This window comes from Globicephala melas, chromosome 10 (genome assembly GCF_963455315.2).
Source record: "Globicephala melas chromosome 10, mGloMel1.2, whole genome shotgun sequence".
NCBI classification, from domain to species: Eukaryota; Metazoa; Chordata; class Mammalia; order Artiodactyla; family Delphinidae; genus Globicephala; species Globicephala melas.
In genome coordinates this window covers 49,518,759-49,540,941 of record NC_083323.1, presented here as the reverse complement: position 1 = coordinate 49,540,941, position 22,183 = coordinate 49,518,759, and the positions used below count along the sequence as shown (strand labels likewise).

At 37.5% G+C, this 22,183-nt stretch overlaps 1 protein-coding gene across 8 annotated transcripts in view; it reads right to left on the bottom strand.

Annotated features, from left to right (window-relative positions):
* Nucleotides 1-22,183, bottom strand: part of GRIP1 (glutamate receptor interacting protein 1) — a 697,619-nt gene that overhangs the window by 432,145 nt on the left and 243,291 nt on the right. For 3 of the 8 annotated variants that reach the window (XM_060306084.1, XM_060306087.1, XM_060306089.1), the window contains exon 1: nt 4,466-4,598. The exons of 4 other annotated variants lie outside the window; for them this stretch is intronic. In XM_060306084.1, coding sequence (XP_060162067.1) covers nt 4,466-4,598 — 133 coding nt within the window. Of the gene's footprint in view, nt 1-4,465; nt 4,600-22,183 lie in introns of those variants that run through there. One more of the 8 variants, XM_060306086.1, reaches the window with a different exon arrangement.

Genomic DNA, 22,183 nt, shown 5'->3' with positions numbered 1-22,183 from the left:
TAAAGCCTGAATTGGCTAAGTAGGGACTTTAGATGCAGACATTATTTAATAAAGTAACTTAGCTAACAATGACTGTATGCACACACATCACAATTGTTGCTCAATACCTATTAGGATAGGCAAAGAACAACAACAAAAGAACAAAAAAAAAATTGTAAATACAAATGTCCTATTTTCAAAAGACCTAAACCATATTCCTGTTCCCCCCTTTCTCTGGTTTTCCTGAAAGGACCTCAGTGGGAAGGGTGAATGGGTCGCTGAGGACTGCCCTGAGTAGCTTCACCACACAGCTCACACCTGCCTAAGTGAGTCAGGATGAAAGCAGAAAAGAGTGGCTATCTTGGAGGAACTCCATGCCTAATTCAAAGCCATTACACATGTGCAAAAAGGCGCCAGGGCCATAAGTGAAAGTGGCTCACATACTTTCACATTAGTAAGATAAACTCCTCCTTTTCAAGTCGTTCAATAACCATACCCTGCCTGGACTTAGGCAGGTCAGGATTTCTATCATGGATACGAACAGAGCTAAGAGAATACTTGTAAAATGCACATTATCTGTCTTAGAACTTGAATATTATCCTATGTGATTAAATAAAAATATACACTGAAAACAGGATCAGAGGGCTTCCCTGGTGGCGCAGTGGTTGAGAGTCTGCTTGCCGATGCAGGGGACGCGGGTTCGTGCCCCGGTCCGGGAAGATCCCACATGCCGCGGAGCGGCGGGGCCCGTGAGCCATGGCCACTGAGCCTGCGCGTCCGGAGCCTGTGCTCCACAACGGGAAAGGCCACAACAGTGAGAGGCCCGCGTACAGCAAAAAAAAAAAAAAAAAAAGGCATTTTTATAACCCAGTATTTAAGGAACAACAAATAAAAGCAACAAATACCATAAAACTGAATTTCAGTACCCTTTTTTTTTAGCTTTTTGTTGCAGTAACGTTTATAAATCAGTTCTGTAATCAGTGCCAGGTTTTCTTAAGTAAAAATACCAAATGAATCATCCATGCGAGAATTTCAGAGTAAATGGTGATTTGGGGCAGATAAGATTACATAAAAGATGAGGTATAGGACTTAGCAACATGTTCAGAATTTCACAGGTTTATAAACATTCTCCAAAACTCCTGCATATTCAATGATAGATTACTAACTTAAAGGAACAGGAATCGTCCTACCAATGATTCCTGCCAGAAAAACCAATTCCCCATAACACAGGTGAATTTTTTAGTTTAAATCCCGGTTAAATTCCTTCAGCCAATACCTTTACCTGAATTGCTTTAGAAAGTAAAACAAAGTTTAAAATCATAGGGTCTTAGAACTTGGAAAATCTGAAGAAACAAATATCCCTCCTAACACATTTTAGGAAACAAAACCCCAGAAAAGTGTGGTGATTTTCCCAAAACAACTGTTTAGTTTATTTAAACTCTAACTCTAGAATTACGAAAGGATAGATGAATGACGAAAGGAGATTTTAAAAAACTAAAGACAGTCATCCCATGCACAGTGACATTCATTAAGTCAACATAAAATCAGGGAAGATTTAAAATCAGTCTATCACCATGATCACTACTCAAAGTCAGTTTTGATGGAGTTACAGAAAAATTATCCATTTTTAGGATAACTTCTCCTTCATACTATCAGACCCTACTGATATTTTCATTCAGGTTTTGGCATTTCATGAAATTATAAGCTGCGCTGTATTTCAGATGAAGGAAAAGATGGTAAAATTTGAAACCAGAACCCTTACAATAGAAGAGACGTTATCTAGGATAAAATTAAATGTCAACAAACACTTGAGAATGTACTAAAGGAGGGGCAGACTTATTGGGGACCTTTCTGGGAAGGTCTTTCTAAGCTCAGTCATTCGTTTTTTATTTTTTATTTATTTATTGTTTTTCGGTACTTGGGCCTCTCACTGTTGTGGCCTCTCCCGTCGCAGAGCACAGGCTCCGGACGCGCAGGCTCAGCAGCCATAGCTCACGGGCCCGGCCGCTCCGCGGCATGTGGGATCCTCCCAGACCGGGGCACAAACCCGTGTCCCCTGCATAGGCAGGCGGACCCCCAACCACTGCGCCACCAGGGAAGCCCAGTCGTTCGTTATTATACGTATAACGTCCTTGTGGTAATCTGAACCATCGGATAAACTGACAAAACAGAGAGGTAAGTTTCTTTCAAGAAAGAAACACCACAGGGAGAAAAATAATGACACTTCTGGTTTATCAATAGCACCATTAACTAAGATGTGAACGTCATCAGTAAATTTCACCAAGGTTTGAGTCTCAATGTAAATAATTTTTCTAAGCCATCTAGGGAAATACAGGGCATAAAACTTTCAAATCATGCCAAAGACTAATTAGAATAGATACGTTGTAGATGTAATTAAATTCAACCATGTTAACTCTTTGAGGATTGGCCTTAAGGATGAGTCTCACCCTTACTATTTTTCAGCTATAAAATACAGCTATTTTACACCTGTAAATTATAAGGGGATGTCTCTTCTACCCCATTCAGACAGGAGCTGAAACGGAAGCCAAAAGATGCACTGGGAGGTCATTATGTTGTATGACGTGGCTTCTTTAAAAGCCCTGGCAATTTGACATTTGATGAAATGTCAAATCCCAAGTGTCAGAGCCCATTGCGACACCTTCTGTTTATTATGTAGCAGTTTGAAGTTGGAGATTCGATATGCATCTAACTCCAAAAGTTATATGTTACATAACGGGTACTTTCTGATAAATCATCGGGGAAAGCATGTCCATTCTGCATCTAAAGCAAATGACTTTTGATGTTCAGTATCTTATCCTTAGCATGATCTTGACAAATCAGATAAAACATGATTCTCTTTAAGTTACTGCATTTAATGTATGAAGACTACTGTCTTTGATATGTAATTCTCCTAACTCTAGTTTAGGGCTACTTCTTAGATATCTCCATAAATATTTCTCCTTGTGGGCACATTTTGTAAACTTACAAAGTACTCTTGTTGTTTTTAAATTCTTACCAAAACTAGTAGGATGCAGGAATTTGAGCTTGTTTGATTCTATCTGCACAAACACATCACAATACAAACCCAAGAAGGTGTGAATTTGACTCAGTATATATTGGTTGTAAGAAATATGTACAATGAACACCAAAGTAACTAAAAGTTCCTAAGCTCCTTTTTTCTTTTCAGTCTCCGAGTTTTCAGAATTATGCGTGCAAACTGACAGTAGTTTTTGATGTGACACAAATCTTAATTAAATTCAATGGAAACTAAGTTCAGGAAACATAGATCGTCACTACACTAGAACAGATTATTCATGTAAAAGCATGATTCATGTAAAAGCATGATGAAAGAGAAACATCTCTAAAACTCAGGAATTACTCTGTAAAAGCAACACAGCCATATTATTCAAGCAAATGTCAAAGAATTATAATCTTTCATTATTTTGTTATTGCCACCACGTGAATTTTTAACCCTCAACTTTCATCAATCACAACAGAATTGCTGGCATTTAGAACTAATTCTCATGGATTCCAATACCACGGAAATGGAATCTAAATCATTTATCAGTCAACACTCACAAGTTGTAAATGGTACATATTCATGGTTAAACATCAAAAGACCAGGCTATATTAGAACCGAAATATAAGTTTATAAAGATCCTTATTCAAGAAGATAAAAATAATTTTGCAAATGTAGAGCATGCATAACTGCCAGCATCCCCCACTTAGGACACCTCATATAAACCATGTAGCTGCTTCTCTCTGCACCCTTGGGTGTTTCTAGGCATTTTAAATCTATTAGGACAAGTCTAAACCTCACCAGGAACTTAAAGCAATGATAAGCACAAGAAAAATTCTAGTTCTCTGCTATTTAGAAGCTCATTTACAAATATCTTAATATAGATATATTCTTTTTTTCTTAAGGTATCACTGCTTCTAGTTGACAGCAAATAAGAGTTCCCTTAACTTAGTAATAAAATTATGAACATGCATCAGAGAAAAGCATTTGAACTTCCTTGTACAAACAACACCTCGGATTAATCATAGGTAACTGTCTAGAAGTCTGCATAAGGAACAGTAATTATCAGCATCTGCTTGAACAATTATTTCTTCCAAATAAACTACTCTCCTAATCAAAAAGAAAAAACAGTTATCTAAGAGCAACAATTAAAACCGAACGTATTCTAACCACCTACTACATGGGCTTGCAAGATACTTTTTTGAGTGGCTCATTAAAATGCTAACATAATCAATTAATTGCACTGAAAATATTAACCATGTGTATAGATCTGGACAGTTTATACTGTCTAGATGCTATCTGATAGCTATTCTTGCAACAAATCAAGCAAAATGTAGCACTTCAGTACTTACAGACAGCTCCCAGAGAACACCATCTGGAAAACCTTTTGCATTTAAGATTAAAGCTCCACACAAGGTTTATTGTTAGCCCCAGCATGCGAGAAGGAGGGTGGAGGGTAGCGCTTACTTCGAAAATGCTCTGAGGCGTAATAATAGACATCCTCATAGCCCTCGTGGTAATCCTCTTCTGGTCGGTACTTTTTTCCCTTTCTTCTCCTAGATCTTCTTATCTGCTTGACAAAACCCAGGAAGCGGTCCATCTCTTGCTCACCGCACAGCCTGGCTCAGCCAGCACCAGAGTGTACCACCAGCCCAGCTGCCTGGGGAGCCAGCGGAGCATGAATGAAACCTTGGGCTGGGAGACGCGCTACCCTTCCTTCTGCCTCCGTGCTACCACCAACGCAGAGATTTTAGCCAGGGGACAGGAAAAAATAACGATTAGGTTTACAAGATTTCTTACTTTGCTCAGTAAAATGTCAAGTGTGCAATTTAGAAAGAATTTTTTTTAAAAAGGAAGAGAGGAAGTGAAATGATACTGAAAGACTAAGAGAAAAAATCAACAGCAAAGCTTTGTACTTCAAATTGCTTTGAAACAAAACAAAAAAAAAGTTCAACGACAGATTCCGCTGAGAGGCGAGGAGTCCCAGCACTAGAATTTCACTATCCAATGTCTCCATCATCAGGGGCGGGGGATGAAGGAGAAGAGAGGGGCGGGGAAACTTGTTAGTCAATGGACTGAACCAAAGCTAGAGACCCAAGGGACGTTTTCTTACCTGCTAATCCCACCCCCTAGAGCCTGGCACCCTTTAGGGCAAAGCATGTACTTGGGAAGGGTCTTGGCAAGGTACTGTTTGCAATGGGCAGATTGATTAATCCTTTGCTCACTCCTGCATATCATATTAATGAGCTGCAAAGTGGTTTCATCCATATGCACTGCCTCTTGCTGACAAAAGTGTGCAGTATGTGTTAATTGGAGCAGCAGGGAGAAGGCTCAGCAGCTGCTTTCAAATGACACATTTACCCACTGGGCATTAATGTATTCCAATTGCTGTTTGATCTAAATATTAAAATGCACTTCACAGAGATGTTTCTCATAGGCTTAGTAACGGCATACCATAATCAGCAAATAAAGGAAACTGCATGGTTTGGGGGAAAGAAATATAAAAAAATCCAATTTCTGCTTACACTGAACTCAAATATCAATCTAGCTGAGTTGTTATACTTTTTTAAAAAATATGAAAACAAATGGGCTAAATAGTAAATAAAATTTAGTTCTTGATGAAGATGTAAGGAGGGAGAGAAGTTTTGAAAAATGCTCACACCCAGTTCGTCCTTTGTCTCTATAATCACAACCTTTTTTTTTAAAGTATGACAATCAGAAACACTTCAGACTAGACGAAAGAGGTACACTAAAGTCTAGACAGGTCAGCGTTAATCATGGATAATCTTTTTCTCTCCAGTTTCTTTTTCAGATCTTCCAATGAATGCAAACTTTTAACACCAGGAAAAATTCGATTTGTTTACAATATAATGAATCAAACATGTTAGCATATTACCTACTAAACTAATAATATTCTGCAGAAGCTCCATATTCCCAGAAATGTAACTTTTAAAAAAGCTTCTTACTGTATAAAGGTTGTTCAATATCTATGCAATATCAAGTTTGTAGGAACATCCCAGAGGGAAGTGATTGTACTTTGCCTTATCTGTTCTTAGATTCACAGGCAATCTGTCTCTCCTCTAGCTTTTGACAGTTCTCTATCTTCAGATATTAACTGCTAATGATGGAGTAGGGAGACATTTACTCGAAGAGGTAAAAGTTCATCAATCAAGAACATTTCATCTCTGAAATATGTAAAGTTAGATTTACAGTTATGCTCAATGATTACACGAATTTCCCTTTTCCTAGAGATTTCCCTTCTTTATGCCTTATGAGTGAGCCCATGAAGAGAAACACAAACTTAATGATGCTGACAAAAAGATACTATAAAATGTTTTACGAACATCTTTAAACAAAAAAATCACTTGTCTGTAGGTTTTAAATCATTTATTATTCTCAAAAAATAAACTAGAACAGTTTAAAAACAGTGAACTAAATATGTGAAGATCTGGAGTCTGGATCTTGAATAAGTCACTAAATAAATGATAATAATAATACATAACCTTTTATTTCATTTAATCCTAACAACGACCTTTATAATGAGGTGATATCCCTATGGATGAGGAAAGAAGGTTCACAGGTGTTTTACTGGTTTATCCAAGATCATGAAGGTAACACTGCCAAGTACTACCTAGTACCAGGTATTTTTTCATACAAATTCAGAGATTATCTCTTATTTGCATTCAGTGAATCAATTTTTTCTATGTACGTCGTGTGCTATTGAAATGGAGTTTGAAAATAGTAGCAGACTTTCATTTTCAATTGGGCTAAACATATATCCTGGGTCACATGATTAATCTGTCAACTACACTTGTCCCCCAGAAATTATGCAGGCAACAAATTTTACCCAACTATCCCTGACTTATTATAACTCCTACATTTGTGGAGTCCACATTATTTAAGTTTTATAGTTAGTTCCCAGTTCAACCTGAAAGGGCTGACTGTACAGAACAGATGATGTTTTTTTTTTTTTTTTTTTTTTTTTTTTTTGCGTTACACGGGCCTCTCACTGTTGTGGCCTCTCCCGTTGCGGAGCACAGGCTCTGGACGCGCAGGCTCAGCAGCCATGGCTCACGGGCCCAGCCGCTCCGCGGCATGTGGGATCTTCCCAGACCGGGGCACGAACCGTGTCCCCTGCATTGGCAGGCGGACTCTGAACCACTGCGCCACTAGGGAAGCCCCAGATGATGCTTTAACAGAAGATCCTTTTCCCAGAGACCAACCTTAAAACATTTCATTACAGTTTACTGATTTTTAATTTTAGTATTTCAAGAGGCTGAGAGTTTCCCAAGCGGTGATAAGCAACTATTTTTAAACAAGAAACAATGCAAAGTGAAAGTATCTACATATGAAACTGTTCTCATAAATACACAGAAATTATGCTTAAGCACCTTCCTGTTATTTTCCTAGTTTCGTAGGATTTTATTCAAAAGGTTAACATTTTGGTATGTCATTATAATGACATGATTATTACACAAGATGAGATTTGGTGGTGCTAGGGGAAAGTTTTGAGTTCAGCCATATATTTGGAGAGGTATGGGAGAGGAGGTGACAGCCCTAATGAAAAATCATAGATGCTTGGGAAGCAGGAATAGGGAATAGGGTATTTAGAGGAGTCTACCTGGGTCACAGAGAATGAAGAAAGGTGGCAGTGTATGATGCGAGGAGAAAGGAACACTGTGTATGTGTCACAATCCAAAAGACAGAAGGCAAGACACTTGCTACCCTGCCTGAGGGGTGTGCATGAGGACAGGATTCTTTAACCCATCATCCTGGGCCCAGAATTCTGGGCCCAGAATTTTTCCCATGTTCTATCCTGAATACTCCATATTTAGCAACCTAAAATCTATAAGAACTGAGGCACTGCAATAATTAACTAATACACCACAAGAGTTGATAAATTAGTGGAGTGAAGTTCAAGTCCATTCAAGTTAAGTACACTACGGTTTCTGTAGAGTCACCCTTTCACCCCATAACGCAAACACTGGTTAAGTGGTGCTATTCCCCAGTGACTGTACCCTACAGTCTAAACAGATGGGATGGTTTAGAGGCTGCAAGTGGCAGTTCACAGAACAAGCAACTCCCACAATTGTGTTTCGTTTGGCTCACATTAGAGTTTTTTTTTTTTTTTTTTTTAAACTGGGCCAATATCTAAAAGTCAGGAATTTCACAAATAAATCAGACATTAGCATTTTTTTTCCTTGTGAAGTCAAAGATCTGGCAACTCTGGGCCAAGTTCCAACATGGCAACTATGGATTAGAACTGAGTGGTGGCTGTCAACCATAAATACACATGTGCTTTCCACTTAGCCACAGTCCCCTCTCCTGGGCCCAATTCTCTCATCCAGTTACCACCTGGCCCCTGTAGGCTTTTACGCTTGTGAACCTTGGTTGAGGTATTATCCTGCCAATTCCAAAACACTAAATTTAAGAGAAATTTCAGCTCCCTTATATTTTCATGTAAAGAAAGAAGATTACTATGACAAATTGGTTTCAGTTGAACTAAATGTTCACTAAACTATAAAATTAACTTTCTTAGAAAAAAATTTGTTCACATGGGAAAATGGGGAGATAAAGCAGGTTGAATTAGTCAACAAAATGTGCTTCAACCAAGAATAGCAAACACATGCCAGCAATTTTTTTTTTTTTTTTTTAAACAGCGAAATCTTTTCTTTCTGGGAAGTAGATAATTGCCTGAAGAGCATTTTCATGGTTTCCATACTCTTCTGAATTAGATTCTCTATTGCCTTTTAGGAAAAGAGGAATAGATCAACTATTGAGATTCAATCTTCGATTTATGATCTTCCCTAGATCTCCTGATTAGTAGGGCCCTTCTGTGTTGATTTAGATTGAGTAGTTGTTAGAGTATTTTCTGAGTAGTAGTATGGAACATCGAATTTATTAGAGAAATCTTTGAGACATTACATCAATCTGGCCCTTTTAGATGCCATGGTGTTTACATGTGATGCCCAAAACTGCAGCAGACTCCCTGGGACCTGAGGGGAGACACTCGGACATACTGAAGATGGCAGACCAGGCAGGGAAAACGCTCTGGGCCCTGGAAATGACCCTGTCAGACCCAACACCACTTTACTGCAGCAAAGATTTTTAATATGCCCTATTATTAGTCTAAATGAAATTTATAGATCATGCAACCCATATATAAATAATTTCAACATAAAGCGTCTTAATAATAATCTATATTTAGGTATATATTTAACAATAGATATTTCAATTAGTCATCTGAGGACACTTACCACACCAGAAGATGAAGCTGGATCCTTGCACCTACTTCTAATAAACAATTTCAAATTTGAGAGATGATCAAAAGCCATTCCATACAATTTACAGAAACTAAAAGGGTAGAGTCACAGATAGCACAGTAGAAATTAGTATGTTCACCATATACTAAAACTGAAAAATATCTCATGTCAAAAGAGTGAAAAGACAAATCACAGACTGGGAGAAACTATTTGCAAAAGACACATCACATAAGTGACGATTAACCAAAATATACAAAGAACCCTTAAAACTCAACAAGAAGAAAACAAACTGCCCAACTGAAAAGTGGGGCTACAACTTTAATAGACACCTCAGCAAGATTTACAGACAACAAACAAGCGATGAAAAAATGTTCCACGTCATACGGCATCAAGGAAATGCAAATGAAAGCAATAATGAGATACCCGTTACCCCTATTAGAATGGCCAAAATCTGGAACACTGACACCACCAAATGCCTACGAGGATGTGGAGCAACAGGAACTCTCAGTCATTGCTGGTGGGAATGCAAAATGGTACAGCCATTTTGGAAGACAGTTTGGCAGTTTCTTACAAAACTGAACATACTCTTACCATACAATTCATCAATCACACTCCTTGGTATTTACCTCAAAGAATTTAAAACTTATGTCCACACAAAGATCTGCACTCGGATGTTTATGACAGCTTTATTCAGAATTGCCAAAACTTGGAAGCAACCCAGTTGTCCTTCCATAGGTGAGTGAATAAATAAGCTCTGATACATCAGATAATGGAATATTATTCAGCACCAAAGAAAAATGAGCCATCAAGCCAGGATGAGACATAAGGGAACTTTAAATGCGTATTACTAAGGGAAAGAAGTCAACGTGAAAAGGCTACATTCCGTATGATTCCAATCATAGGACATACTGGAAAAGGCAAAACTATGGAGACAGTAAAAAGATCAGCGGTTGCTAGAAGTCAGCTGGGAGGGAGGGAGGGATGAACAGGCAGAGCACATAGGGTCTTTAGCGCAGTGAAACTACTCTGTATGGTACTACAATACTAGGTACATGTTATTATGCATTTGTCCAAACTCATAGAATGTACAACAACAAGAAGGAAACCTAATGGGCTCTGGGTGATAGTGATGTGTCAGCGTAGGTTCATGGATTGTAACACATGGAGCGCTCTGGTGGGGGACGCTGATAAGAGGGGATTCTATGCATGCGAGGGGGGTAGGAGGGTAGATGGGAACTCTCTGTACCTTCTGCTCAATTTTGCTGTGAACCTAAAACTGCTCTATAAAGTAAAGTCTGTTTAAAAAACAGATGTATGCCTCTCTATATAACAGTACGTATGCCTCTGCATATAACAGTATTAGTTTCTAGGCTCAAAGAATTATAAATAAGCTTTCACCTACAGGAATATTTATTCATAGAGATATTTGAATGTTATAAAGATGCAGGACGGTCTGTCAGCATTTCTTCCTCATTTCAGTACTTCTAGCACCCCAAGCCGCCATCCACAAAATACTGGCTACCCTCCCCTTCCCTCCAACCTTACTCAGCGTTGTGACAATCCAAAATGTCCCTCTACATTTTCAATAGGTTTTTGGAAGGAACAATGGGTTGTTCCTTCTGACAACCACTGAGCTAAATTATAAATTAACCAAGCAAATGCTGCCCTACCCCTGGGATTCTTCTTCCTATGTGTGTAGTACCTACCCCCTGCCCCACCTTTGTTCTCCCTGTTTAAGATACTTTGAAGTGTGAAGACTAGTTTTAACACTTAGCTATTTCAGCAGTTGATATTCGAAGACAGGTAATATCCTAAGAAATATGAGTGGTATAATACTAATCCTTCCTGTCTTCTTGCTCTTCATGAATTTGTGTAAAATTTAAGAGAAACTAAGTTCCAAAATGAATGCTTCAGATTAAAAATAAGTTCTTCACACCCCATGCAAGGCATTTAAATTATTATTCTGCCAGTAACTACGCTTAGGTTTACTAGAAGGAAAACACCGTCTGTTGGTATACGAGAATTAAGTCATTCTAGATAAAGTCACCAAAGCCCTGCAGCAGCTCAACCAACACTCCAGTTCGTACATTTATCTCAGTAATGAAAACACTTGTTTTCACTGTTAAAAAAAATAAACAGCGAAACAATAGCTCATGGTCCAAACAGGGCACATCAGAGCCTGAAGTAAAATGCTTTCAGTGTACAAGTAAATGTTTTCTATACTCTCCTCAGACATACTTACCTGTGGGTAAGGAGACACATCCACACAGAGATAGGCACTTATTGCTCCTGGCAGATAGTAGATGCTCAATAAATCTTTTTTTTTTGCATTAATATGATAAAAATGCCAAGATACCTTAGTTAACAAAAGATAGGTAATCTAATTAAATTTTTTTTAGGAATTTAGATTCACAAAATATTGATGTTAGAAAAGATTTCAGACATCATTCTCAGCCTCTCTAATCCCCACCGACATTCAAACCCAACGTTTGCACCAGATTCTAGAAATCCTACAAGGCCCAGCCTTAGACCTATGTCTTCTTGATGCACCGCGGACCCTCGCCTGGAGCAGAATAAAGGACGTTTCCTCCGCACTCTGACGGCTCTTTGCTTCTGCCTCGGTTAACGTAACTTTTACCTCCTCACAACATCCTTTGACTCAAAAGTCTAGTCAGTTAATGCATGGTAGTCATTACTACTCGTTTGAGATAAGTAAAATGGCATGCATATTTTTATTATTTGATGTGCTACCATTGTTTTATTTCAGGGAAAATTATAAGTATATATTTCATTTACTTACGAAAAACTGCCTTTGCTCCCGTTTCCTATAAGGCTGTTTTCAGTCAATTAACCTTTATCATAATAACAACAACAACAAATTTAAATATCTATTGCTCTGAGCCTGTCTCCAAGAACTTCGTGTATTCATTTCATCCTGCCGACAATTTTATGAAGGTGGCACGTCCTTTACCCTTATTTGTAGGTGAGGAAAGGAGATACAGAATACTTAAATAACTTGCTCTCCGCCACACAGCTGAGGGTGGCATATTTACTACTGCGAAATGAAATTCGTACATCATATAACCATTACTTAGATAATTTAATAGATATAAACCTCCTAATAATAAACCAGGCAGTTTAGAGTTTATGCTCTTCACTATCATGCTATGCTGCCTCTCTAGAGTTCTTCTACTTGAACAGTACAGTATCTTTTAAAAGATGATTATAACAAATTGCTATAGTAATTTTGATGTCACTGTATACATTCAAATGAATGATCTTACAGATTTATCTAAAATGTATAATGCGCTAGAAATGATCTATTTCATAAATATATAAACGAGGAAAAAGTATGATGAAAAACTTCAGAGGTGAAGTTAAAAATCTGCAAGGGGAATGCATTTGTGTTTCAAATTCTCTCAGTGCAAAAAAGTTTGAGAAAACTGCCTAAACGTCGTGGTGATTTTTTCACCTTTGTATCCTCAGTTGCGAGAACACGCTCTATGTCTGATGAGCAGATGAAAGATGCAACGAAGAGTGAATAAATGGATGAATGAATACTTGACTGAAGGACGGCTGAAGAGACTAGATTTGCATAACCCTGCTCACCAAGAGTGGGAAAGCTGTTGTATAGTGGAAATAAAACCATGTCCGGTCCCACTGGGCTAACAGTGCATGAGGAAGACAGGGATGTGAGTGGAGGCATTAAAGCACAGATTTAGGCTTGCTGCCTTGACCTCCCTGAGATGCTGCAAGGGAACACAGCCAGTAAGTCACTGTCACTTAAAGGGGAGACAGACCTGAATGAGAGACACGGAGCTAAGCCCACCGCTGCTTAGCAGTCTGAAGCAGAGCTGCCAGGTGGGGCCCAGCCGTAGTTAACCCAATTGCAACCCACTCCGGGCACACCCGTGAGTGGGAGAATAGGAATGATTATTGTTGGAAACCACTGGATTTGGGAGGGGCTCCTGATGCAGCCATATTAGCGCATGCTGACTAGGATACCACTGCCGACTCATCTAGTGCAGTTCACGCTGTATTACAAAGGCCCCTTTTAAAAAATCTGTCTTTCTTTCTTGACAGGGAGGTACACAGAACAAGAGCCATATCTTATTGATGTTTGGATCTCTGGTCTCTGGCAGAGCACTGGGCACAGAGTAGATGTTCAATACATGTTTAAAGATGGAATGAATGGATGAAGTCTTAGGTAAGTTCTGAGGTTTCTTTCAGTTCTGACTGCAACCACTTGAGCACCCAGTCCCAGGCACTGAGTTGGCCCAAATACACATTGGGGGAGCCTAAGAAATAGACCAGTGACCACCTAGGAAATGTCAAGGAAATTGTCCCAGATCATGACTGACACTGATCATTGTTCCCGTTGCATCTTGACACACAATGCACCCATGAGGAGAATCCTATTCGGGTCCTCCAGAAATTAAGGACGTCGGGATGTGAAAGATTCTCTTCAGTTTGAGGATCAGCAATGGCTACTTGTTAGAAAAACTAAATTAGGCTTTTGACACTATGGCTTAAGAAAAAAACAACACACACTCCTTACTTACTTTGGACATTGAAAATAAACCCATTTCTGCCTTTCTCTATGTTATTTATTTTTAACCTCTGGTAGATGTTTTTGGAATTGGATGTTTCTGGAATTACGGATTATGAGAGAATAATTTCATAATCCATGTAGCTCAAAGGCCAACCCAAGGAAAGAAATTCTGGTCTACCTATTTAAGTTTCACTGATTCTAACTAAGTATTTCACGTCAGGAGGTTTAGCTTCCTGGTGAAAACAAAATGTAAAATCTTATCAGGAAAGGCTGGAATCTCTGTTTTGTATAAAATATACCTGAAAAAAGAATATCACCTATTCGATCATTGTTTTCAAGAAGAATGATGTGAAGTGTAGAGTTTGTTGCTAAGTCTTTCAAAATAACCAAATTAGTTTTGCAAGTGTGCATAATATCTAGTATATGCCTAAATTAATTTTTTTCTGCACTGATTTTACCAAATGGAGGTACAGTATACCAAACAGGTATGTAGAACATTATGCCTTTTAAGTATTTCATTGCTGGATGCTGATGGAAACAAGGCTAAATAAACACAGAAAGTATCTTAGTACAATTTACTATTGGCACTGTGGTATTAAATAAAAGGAGAATGCTTTTATGCTCTCACCCATATGCTATGCCCCCACTAAGCTCCAGATTCACTTAACCGTATCCAACTCTATACTAAGATGCATGATAGGCATAACAAGGTCAGAAACTCTAGGCACAGTCCTCAATCCTGTACCTCTCATCATAGTTCCCTTCTTAGTAAAGAGTATTATCCTTCTAGCTGTTCAAACCAGGAACCAGAGTCATCCTTGATTCCTCTCCTTTAGACTACCCGTATCAAATTTATCAGCTATACCTTCAAAATATATCCCAAACCTATTAGCAGATGCAAACTATTATATATAAGATGGATAAACAAGAAGGTCCTACCGTACAGCACAGGGAACTATATTCAATATCCTGTGATAAACTATAATGGAAAAGAATATGAAAAAGAATATATATATGTATATATGTCTATAAGTGAGTCACTTTGCTGTACAGCAGAAATTAACACAACATTGTAAATCAACTACACTTCAATTAAATATATATAGAGATAGATAGATATCTCCCAAGCCTACCTATCTATGCTCCACTGCCACCCCTAAAGCCAGCCAGCATCCTTTCTAACGAGGCACCCTACTTCTACTCTTGCTCTATTTTCCATACAACAATCAGAATGACCATCTTAAACATACATCAGATAATGTCACTACCCTTCTTGAAACTCTGCAATGAATTCTAGATACTCCTAATACACGTAAAGTAAAACTCAACAATTCTTATCAGGGCATTTAAAACCCAAGTTGAGCTGGCCCCTGCCTACCTCTTTAGCATCTACTCATATTACCTTCCACAGTGATCTTTTCCTGTCCCTGGCAAAATGTGAAGCCCAGGGTCTTTGTCCTTCCTATTCACTCTGCACCAGATGTACTGCCCCCAGATGTTTGCACGGATGATCTTTTTGTATTATTTAGGCTTCAGCTCAACTTTTATCTCTTCCTGGTGAGTCCACCCCAGATTCCCCCATTGTGATATAGCCCCACAGTCACTTTCCATCGTACCACCCTGTCACTTCTCCCTGTCAGAAATTACTTTGTTTCACAATGTGATTACTCGTATGTTATCTGTTTTTTTCTCTTCTAGAATATGATCTCTGTGAGAAGAGGGACGTTTACCCTCATGTACACTGCTCTGTTTCCCAGCTGTGAACAGTGCCTGGCAATATACACAAACCATAAGCATTAGTCGAATGAATGAATCAGATTTAGTGTGAGATGAGCACATACTCTTCACGGTTCAAGGAAACATACTATTTAAATTATACAAGGGCCCTTAAAGTATCCTTCCTGAAACTGTATTAAACACCAAAATCGGCCAGCAAGAATATGAAATAAGGCCAGTTCTGAAGATTGGTGAGCTGGCATGCATTAAGTATCTAGCATGTCACAGGTGCTAAATACATTTTATAGAGTGAATAAATAAATCTTTAAAGCTATAGACACTCCAAAAGCCCTTTTAAGCTAATGGTTTCAAACTCTTCACTAAACTTATAACTAAAGCTAATATCAAGTAGAAAGATGGCTTGGAATTTCCTCTGCCTCCTGCTGCATACCCACTACTTAATAAATACTGAGTGCATAATACATATGTGGGAAATAATTGAGCAAATAAATGCATAAACAAAGGAATGAACCAGCCAAAGATTTAATAATAAAAGTAAGGAAGAGAGGTAAGAACACAGGTTAATCCAAGTTGGATAAACAACTCCTAAAAAAATCAACAACGTGTAAGTACTTTGATAGCAAACCAGACAAGTGTGCCTATAAATGACAGCTAGAATTAGGGGTCTAAGAAATGAGTTTAAGAGGAAAAGGTCAAGAAGCTAAGATGAATCATACGGCAAAGCACTTACAGGAAAGAAAAGAAGAGAAATTTAAATTAGATGAGTCATCATAATTCAAAAAAGAAGTGAGACTACAGGAAACTATTTTAGAGACCAAGAGAATGTTCCTATAGCCAAATGAATTGATTAAAAAAAACCAAACAAACAAACCTAAGCTTTTTGAAATGCAATGCTCTGGAAAAAGGAATCAACCAACCAAGAAAAATAAATAAACAAATAAGTGTATGGCATTTAAAAATAGACTCTTCTTGATAGCCTCATCCACCAGAGGGCAGACAGCAGAAGCAAGAAGAACTACAATCCTGCAGCCTGTGGAACAAAAACCACATTCACAAAAAGATAGACAAGATGAAAAGGCAGAGGGCTATGTACCAGATGAAGGAACAAGATAAAAACTCAGAAAAACAACTAAATGAAATGGAGATAGGCAACCTTCCAGAAAAAGAATTCAGAATAATGATAGTGAAGATGATCCAGGACCTCGGATAAAGAATGGAGGCAGAGATCAAGAAGATGCAAGAAATGTTTAACAAAGATCTAGAAGAATTAAAGAACAAACAAACACAGATGAACAACACAATAATTGAAATGAAAACTACACTAGAAGGAATCAATAGCAGAATAACTGAGGCAGAAGAACGGATAAGTGACCTGGAAGACAGAATAGTGGAATTCACTGCTGTAGAACAGAATAAAGAAAAAACAATGAAAAGAAATGAAGACAGCCTAAGAGACCTCTGGGACAACATTAAATGCCACAACATTCACATTATAGGGGTCCCAGAAGGAGAAGAGAGAGAGAAAGGACCTGAGAAAATATCTGAAGAGATTATAGTCGAAAACTTCCCTAACATGGGAAAGGATATAGCCACCCAAGTCCAGGAAGCGCAATGAGTCCCATACAGGATAAACCCAAGGAGAAACACACCAAGATACATAGTAATCAAATTGGCAAAAATTAAAGACAAAGAAAAATTATTGAAAGCAGCAAGGGAAAAATGACAAATAACATACAAGGGAACTCCCATAAGGTTAACAGCTGATTTCTCAGCAGAAACTCTACAAGCCAGAAGCGAGTGGCATGATATACTTAAAGTGATGAAAGGGAAGAACCTACAACCAAGATTACTCTAGCCGGCAAGGATCTCATTCAGATTCAATGGAGAAATCAAAAGCTTTACAGACAAGCAAAAGCTAAGAGAATTCAGCACCACCAAACCAGCTCTACAACAAATGCTAAAGGAACTCCTCTAAGTGGGAAACACAAGAGAGGAAAAGAACTTACAAAAGCAAACCCAAAACAATTGAGAAAATGGTCATAGGAACATTCATATCAATAATTACCTTAAACGTGAATGGATTAAATGCTCCAACCAAAAGACACAGGCTTGCTGAATGGATACAGAAACAAGACCCATATATATGCTGTCTACAAGAGACCCACTTCAGACCTAGGGACACAAACAGACTGAAAGTGAGGGGATGGAAAAAGATATTCCATGCAAATGGAAATCAAAAGAAAGCGGGAGTAGCAATGCTTTAAAATTTAGACTTTAAAATAAAGAATGTTACAAGAGACAAGGAAGAATACTAGGTAATGATCAAGGGATCAATCCAGGAAGAAGATATAACAACTATAAATATATATGCACCCAACACAGGAGCACCTCAATACATAAGGTAACTGATAACAGCTCTAAAAGAGGAAATAGACAGTAACACAATAATAGTGGGGGACTTTAACACCTCACTTACACCAATGGACAGATCATCCAAACAGAAAATTAATAAGGAAACAGAAGCATTAAATGACACAATAGACAAGATAGATTTAATTGATATTTATAGGACATTCCATCCAAAAACAGCAAATTACACTTTCTTCTCAAGTGCATATGGAATTCTCCAGGATAGATCATATCTTGGGTCACAAATCAAGCCTCACTAAATTTAAGAAAATTGAAATCATATCAAGCATCTTTTCTGAACACAGCGCTATGAGATTAGAAATCAATTACGGGGAAAAAAATGTAAAAAACACAAACACATGGAGGCTAAACAGTACATTACTAAATAACCAAGAGATCACTGAAGAAATCAAAGAGGAAATCAAAAAGTACCTAGAGACAAATGACGATGAAAACACGATGATCCAAAACCTATGATATGCAGCAAAAGCAGTTCTAAGAGGGATATTTATAGCAATACAAGCCTACCTCAAGAAACAAGAAAAATCTCAAATAAACAATCTAACCTAACACCTAAAGGAACTAGAGAAAGACGAACAAACAAAACCCAAAGTTAGCAGAGGAAAAGAAATCATAAAGATCACAGCAGAAATATAAGAAATAGAAACAAAGAAAACAATAGCAAAAATCAATAAAACTAAAAGCTAGTTCTTTGAGAAGATAAACAAAATTGATAAACCATTAGCTAGACTTATCAAGCAAAAGAGGCAGAGGACTCAAATCAATAAAATTAGAAATGAAAAAGGAGAAGTTACAACAGACACTGCAGAAATACAAAGCATCCTAAAAGAGTACTACAAGCAACTCTATGCCAATAAAATGGACAATCTGGAAGAAACGGACAAAATCTTAGAAAGGTATAACCTTCCAAGACTGAACCAGGAAGAAATAGAAAATATGAACAGACAAATCACAAGTAATGAAATTGAAACTGTGATTTAAAATCTTCCAAGAAACAGAAGTCCAGGATCAGGTGGCTTCACAGGTGAATTTTATCAAACATTTAGAGAAGAGCTAACACCCATCCTTTTCAAACTCTTCCAAAAAATTGTAGAGGAAGGAAAACTCCCAAACTCATTCTATGAGGCTGCCATCACCCTGATACCAAAACCAGACAGAGATACTACAAGAAAAGAAAATTAGAGACCAATATCACTGACGAATATAGATGCAAAAATCCTCAACAAAATACTAGCAAACAGAATACAACAACACATTAAAAGGATCACATACTATGATCAAGCGGGATTTATCCCAGAGATGCAAGGATTCTTCAATATATGCAAATCAATCAATGTGATACACCATATTAACAAATTGAAGAATAAAAACCGTATCATCATCTCAATAGATGCATAAAAAGCATTTGACAAAATCAACACCCATTTATGATAAAAACTCTCCAGAGAGTGGGCATAGAGGGAACCGACTTCAACATAATAAAGGCCATATACAACAAACCCACAGCAAACATCATTCTCAATGGTGAAAAACTGAAAGCATTTCCTCTAAGATCAGGAACAAGACAAGGATGTCCACTCTCACCACTATTATTCAACACAGTTTTGGAAGTCCTAACCACAGCAATCAGAGAAGAAAAATAAATAAAAGGAATACAAACTGGAAAAGAAGAAGTAAAACTGTCAGTGTTTGCAGATGACATACTATATATAGAGAATCCTAAAGATGCTACCAGAAAACTACTAGAGCTAATCAATGAATTTGGTAAAGTGGCAGGATACAAAATTAATGCACAGAAATCTCTTGCATTCCTATACACTAATGATGAAAAATCTGAAAGAGAAATTAAGGAAACACTCCCACTTATCACTGCAACAAAAAGAATATAATACCTAGGAATCAACCTTCCTAAGGAGACAAAAGGCCTGTATGCAGGAAACTGTAAGACACTGATGAAAGAAATTAAAGATGATACCAAAAGATGGCGAGATGCTCTTGGATTGGAAGAATCAACATTGTGAAAATGACTATACTACCCAAAGCAATCTACAGATTCAATGCAATCCCTATCAAATTACCAATGGTATTTTTTACAGAACTAGAACAAAAAAATCTTAAAACTTGTATGGAGACACAAAAGACCCCGAATAGCCAAAGCAGTCTTGAGTGAAAAAAACAGAGCTGGAGGAATTAGACTCCCTGACTGCAGACTATACTACAAAGCTACCATAATCAAGACAATATGGTACTGGCACAAAAACAGAAATACAGATCAATGGAACAGGATAAAAAGCCCAGAGATAAACCCATGCACCTATGGTAAACTAATCTATGACAAAGGAGGCAAGGATATAAAATGGAGAAAAGACAGTCTCTTCAATAAGTGATGCTGGGAAAACTGGACAGCTACATGTAAAAGAATGAAATTAGAACACTCCCTAACACCATACACAAAAATAAACTCAAAATGGATTAGAGACCTAAATGTAAGACCGGACAGTATAAAACTCTTAGAGGAAAACATAGGAAGAACACTCTTTGACATAAATCACAGCAACATATTTTTTGATCCACCTCCTAGAGTAATGGAAACAAAAACAAAAATAAAGAAATGGGACCTAATGAAACTTAAAAGCTTTTGCACAGCAAAGGAAACCATAATTAAGATGAAAGACACCCCTCACAATGGGAGAAAATATTTGCAAATGAATCAACGGACAAAGGATTAATCTCCAAAATATATAAACAGCTCATGCAGCTCAATATTAAAAAAACAAACCACCCAATCAAAAACCGGGCAGAAGACCTAAATAGACACTTCTCTAAAGAAGACATCCAGATGGCCAAGAAGCACATGAAAGAATGCGAGAAGGGGAAAGAAAGGAGAAGAAGGGGGGGGGGCAGCGGAGGAGGGGGAGGGAGGTTGGGGGAGGAAGGGAGTAGGGGACAGAGGGATAGCAGAAGGAAGTATGAATGAATTCCCAGGCAATAGAAGCCATTTGGTAATATATTGTTCAGAACCATCAATATGGAGCTTAAATAGATCACATGAATTCTCACTATTACCTAAAAGGACTTCATAATCAGCACTAGTTTTTTTTCATCACTTGAAAGCACCTAGCTGTATAAAAATAATAACATCTTGCAGCTAGAAGAGACTTCCTAGTCTAAATCTTTCTATCTACAATCCATCTTCAGGGAACATATGAATTCTGATACTTTGCAAATTTCTGAAACCCCTAAAATATTCACATGGCACATTCAGAATTTCCAATTTGGAAATTATTTTTAAGTTTTAATTTATAACTCTCCTATGCTTATCCCACAGTAGTTATTGATTGAATATATTAATTTTACATGATGAAAAAAATAGAAAAAAATCTTTTAAAACTGAAAGAATAATCTCATTCACTCAAGCCCTTTGAAGCCTAATATATTTGGAACCTCAGAATGACTGCCTGACATTTCATTTTGCAAGAAGCCTAAACAACCACAATAAATTTACAAATGCAGACATGCCACAGTTAAATTTCATTTCACGCTCAGTAAGCAGACATTATCAAACTGTAAGCACTGTCCTCCACTGTCTTTTTAACTCAAAATCTTTTAGCCAATGGATGGTCGACCTTGAAATATTCCACAGATGGATGAACTGGCTTAGTTTATTCGTCAGTTTGCAGACTAGCAAACTTAGGCTATATGTACTACTGTTTAGGCAGGTGGCTCTATGCTTTATTTAATAAACAACACAAATAATTAGTGATTAGAGGGACTCAAATTAGAGACCCAATTAGGAGTTATTCAAGAAAAGTCTTCTAAAGATAAGGAGTATTTTTTTTGTGCGTTCAAATTTTTTGAGAAACTTGATTCTGCTTTCATTTGTTAATGGAAAATTTCCTTAAACAGTTTGCATCAATTTCAATGAAACCAAGGAAATACTTTGAAGAAATCATCAGATTATACAGGGGTTTGGGAAATCAAATGAGTACTGAGTGCTACAGAGTGCTAGGTAACTACTGTATTTATCAGCATTTACCTTCATTTTTAGATTATATGTAAAGAGGAAGCTTTCTTTATTTAAACATATTTGGTTTCGTAATACTGTCATTTCATTTGTCATATGCATTTATCAGTTACTCAGTAAATGTAATAAAGATACAACATGAAAACATACAGAAAAAAACACTCATAACATACTTTATC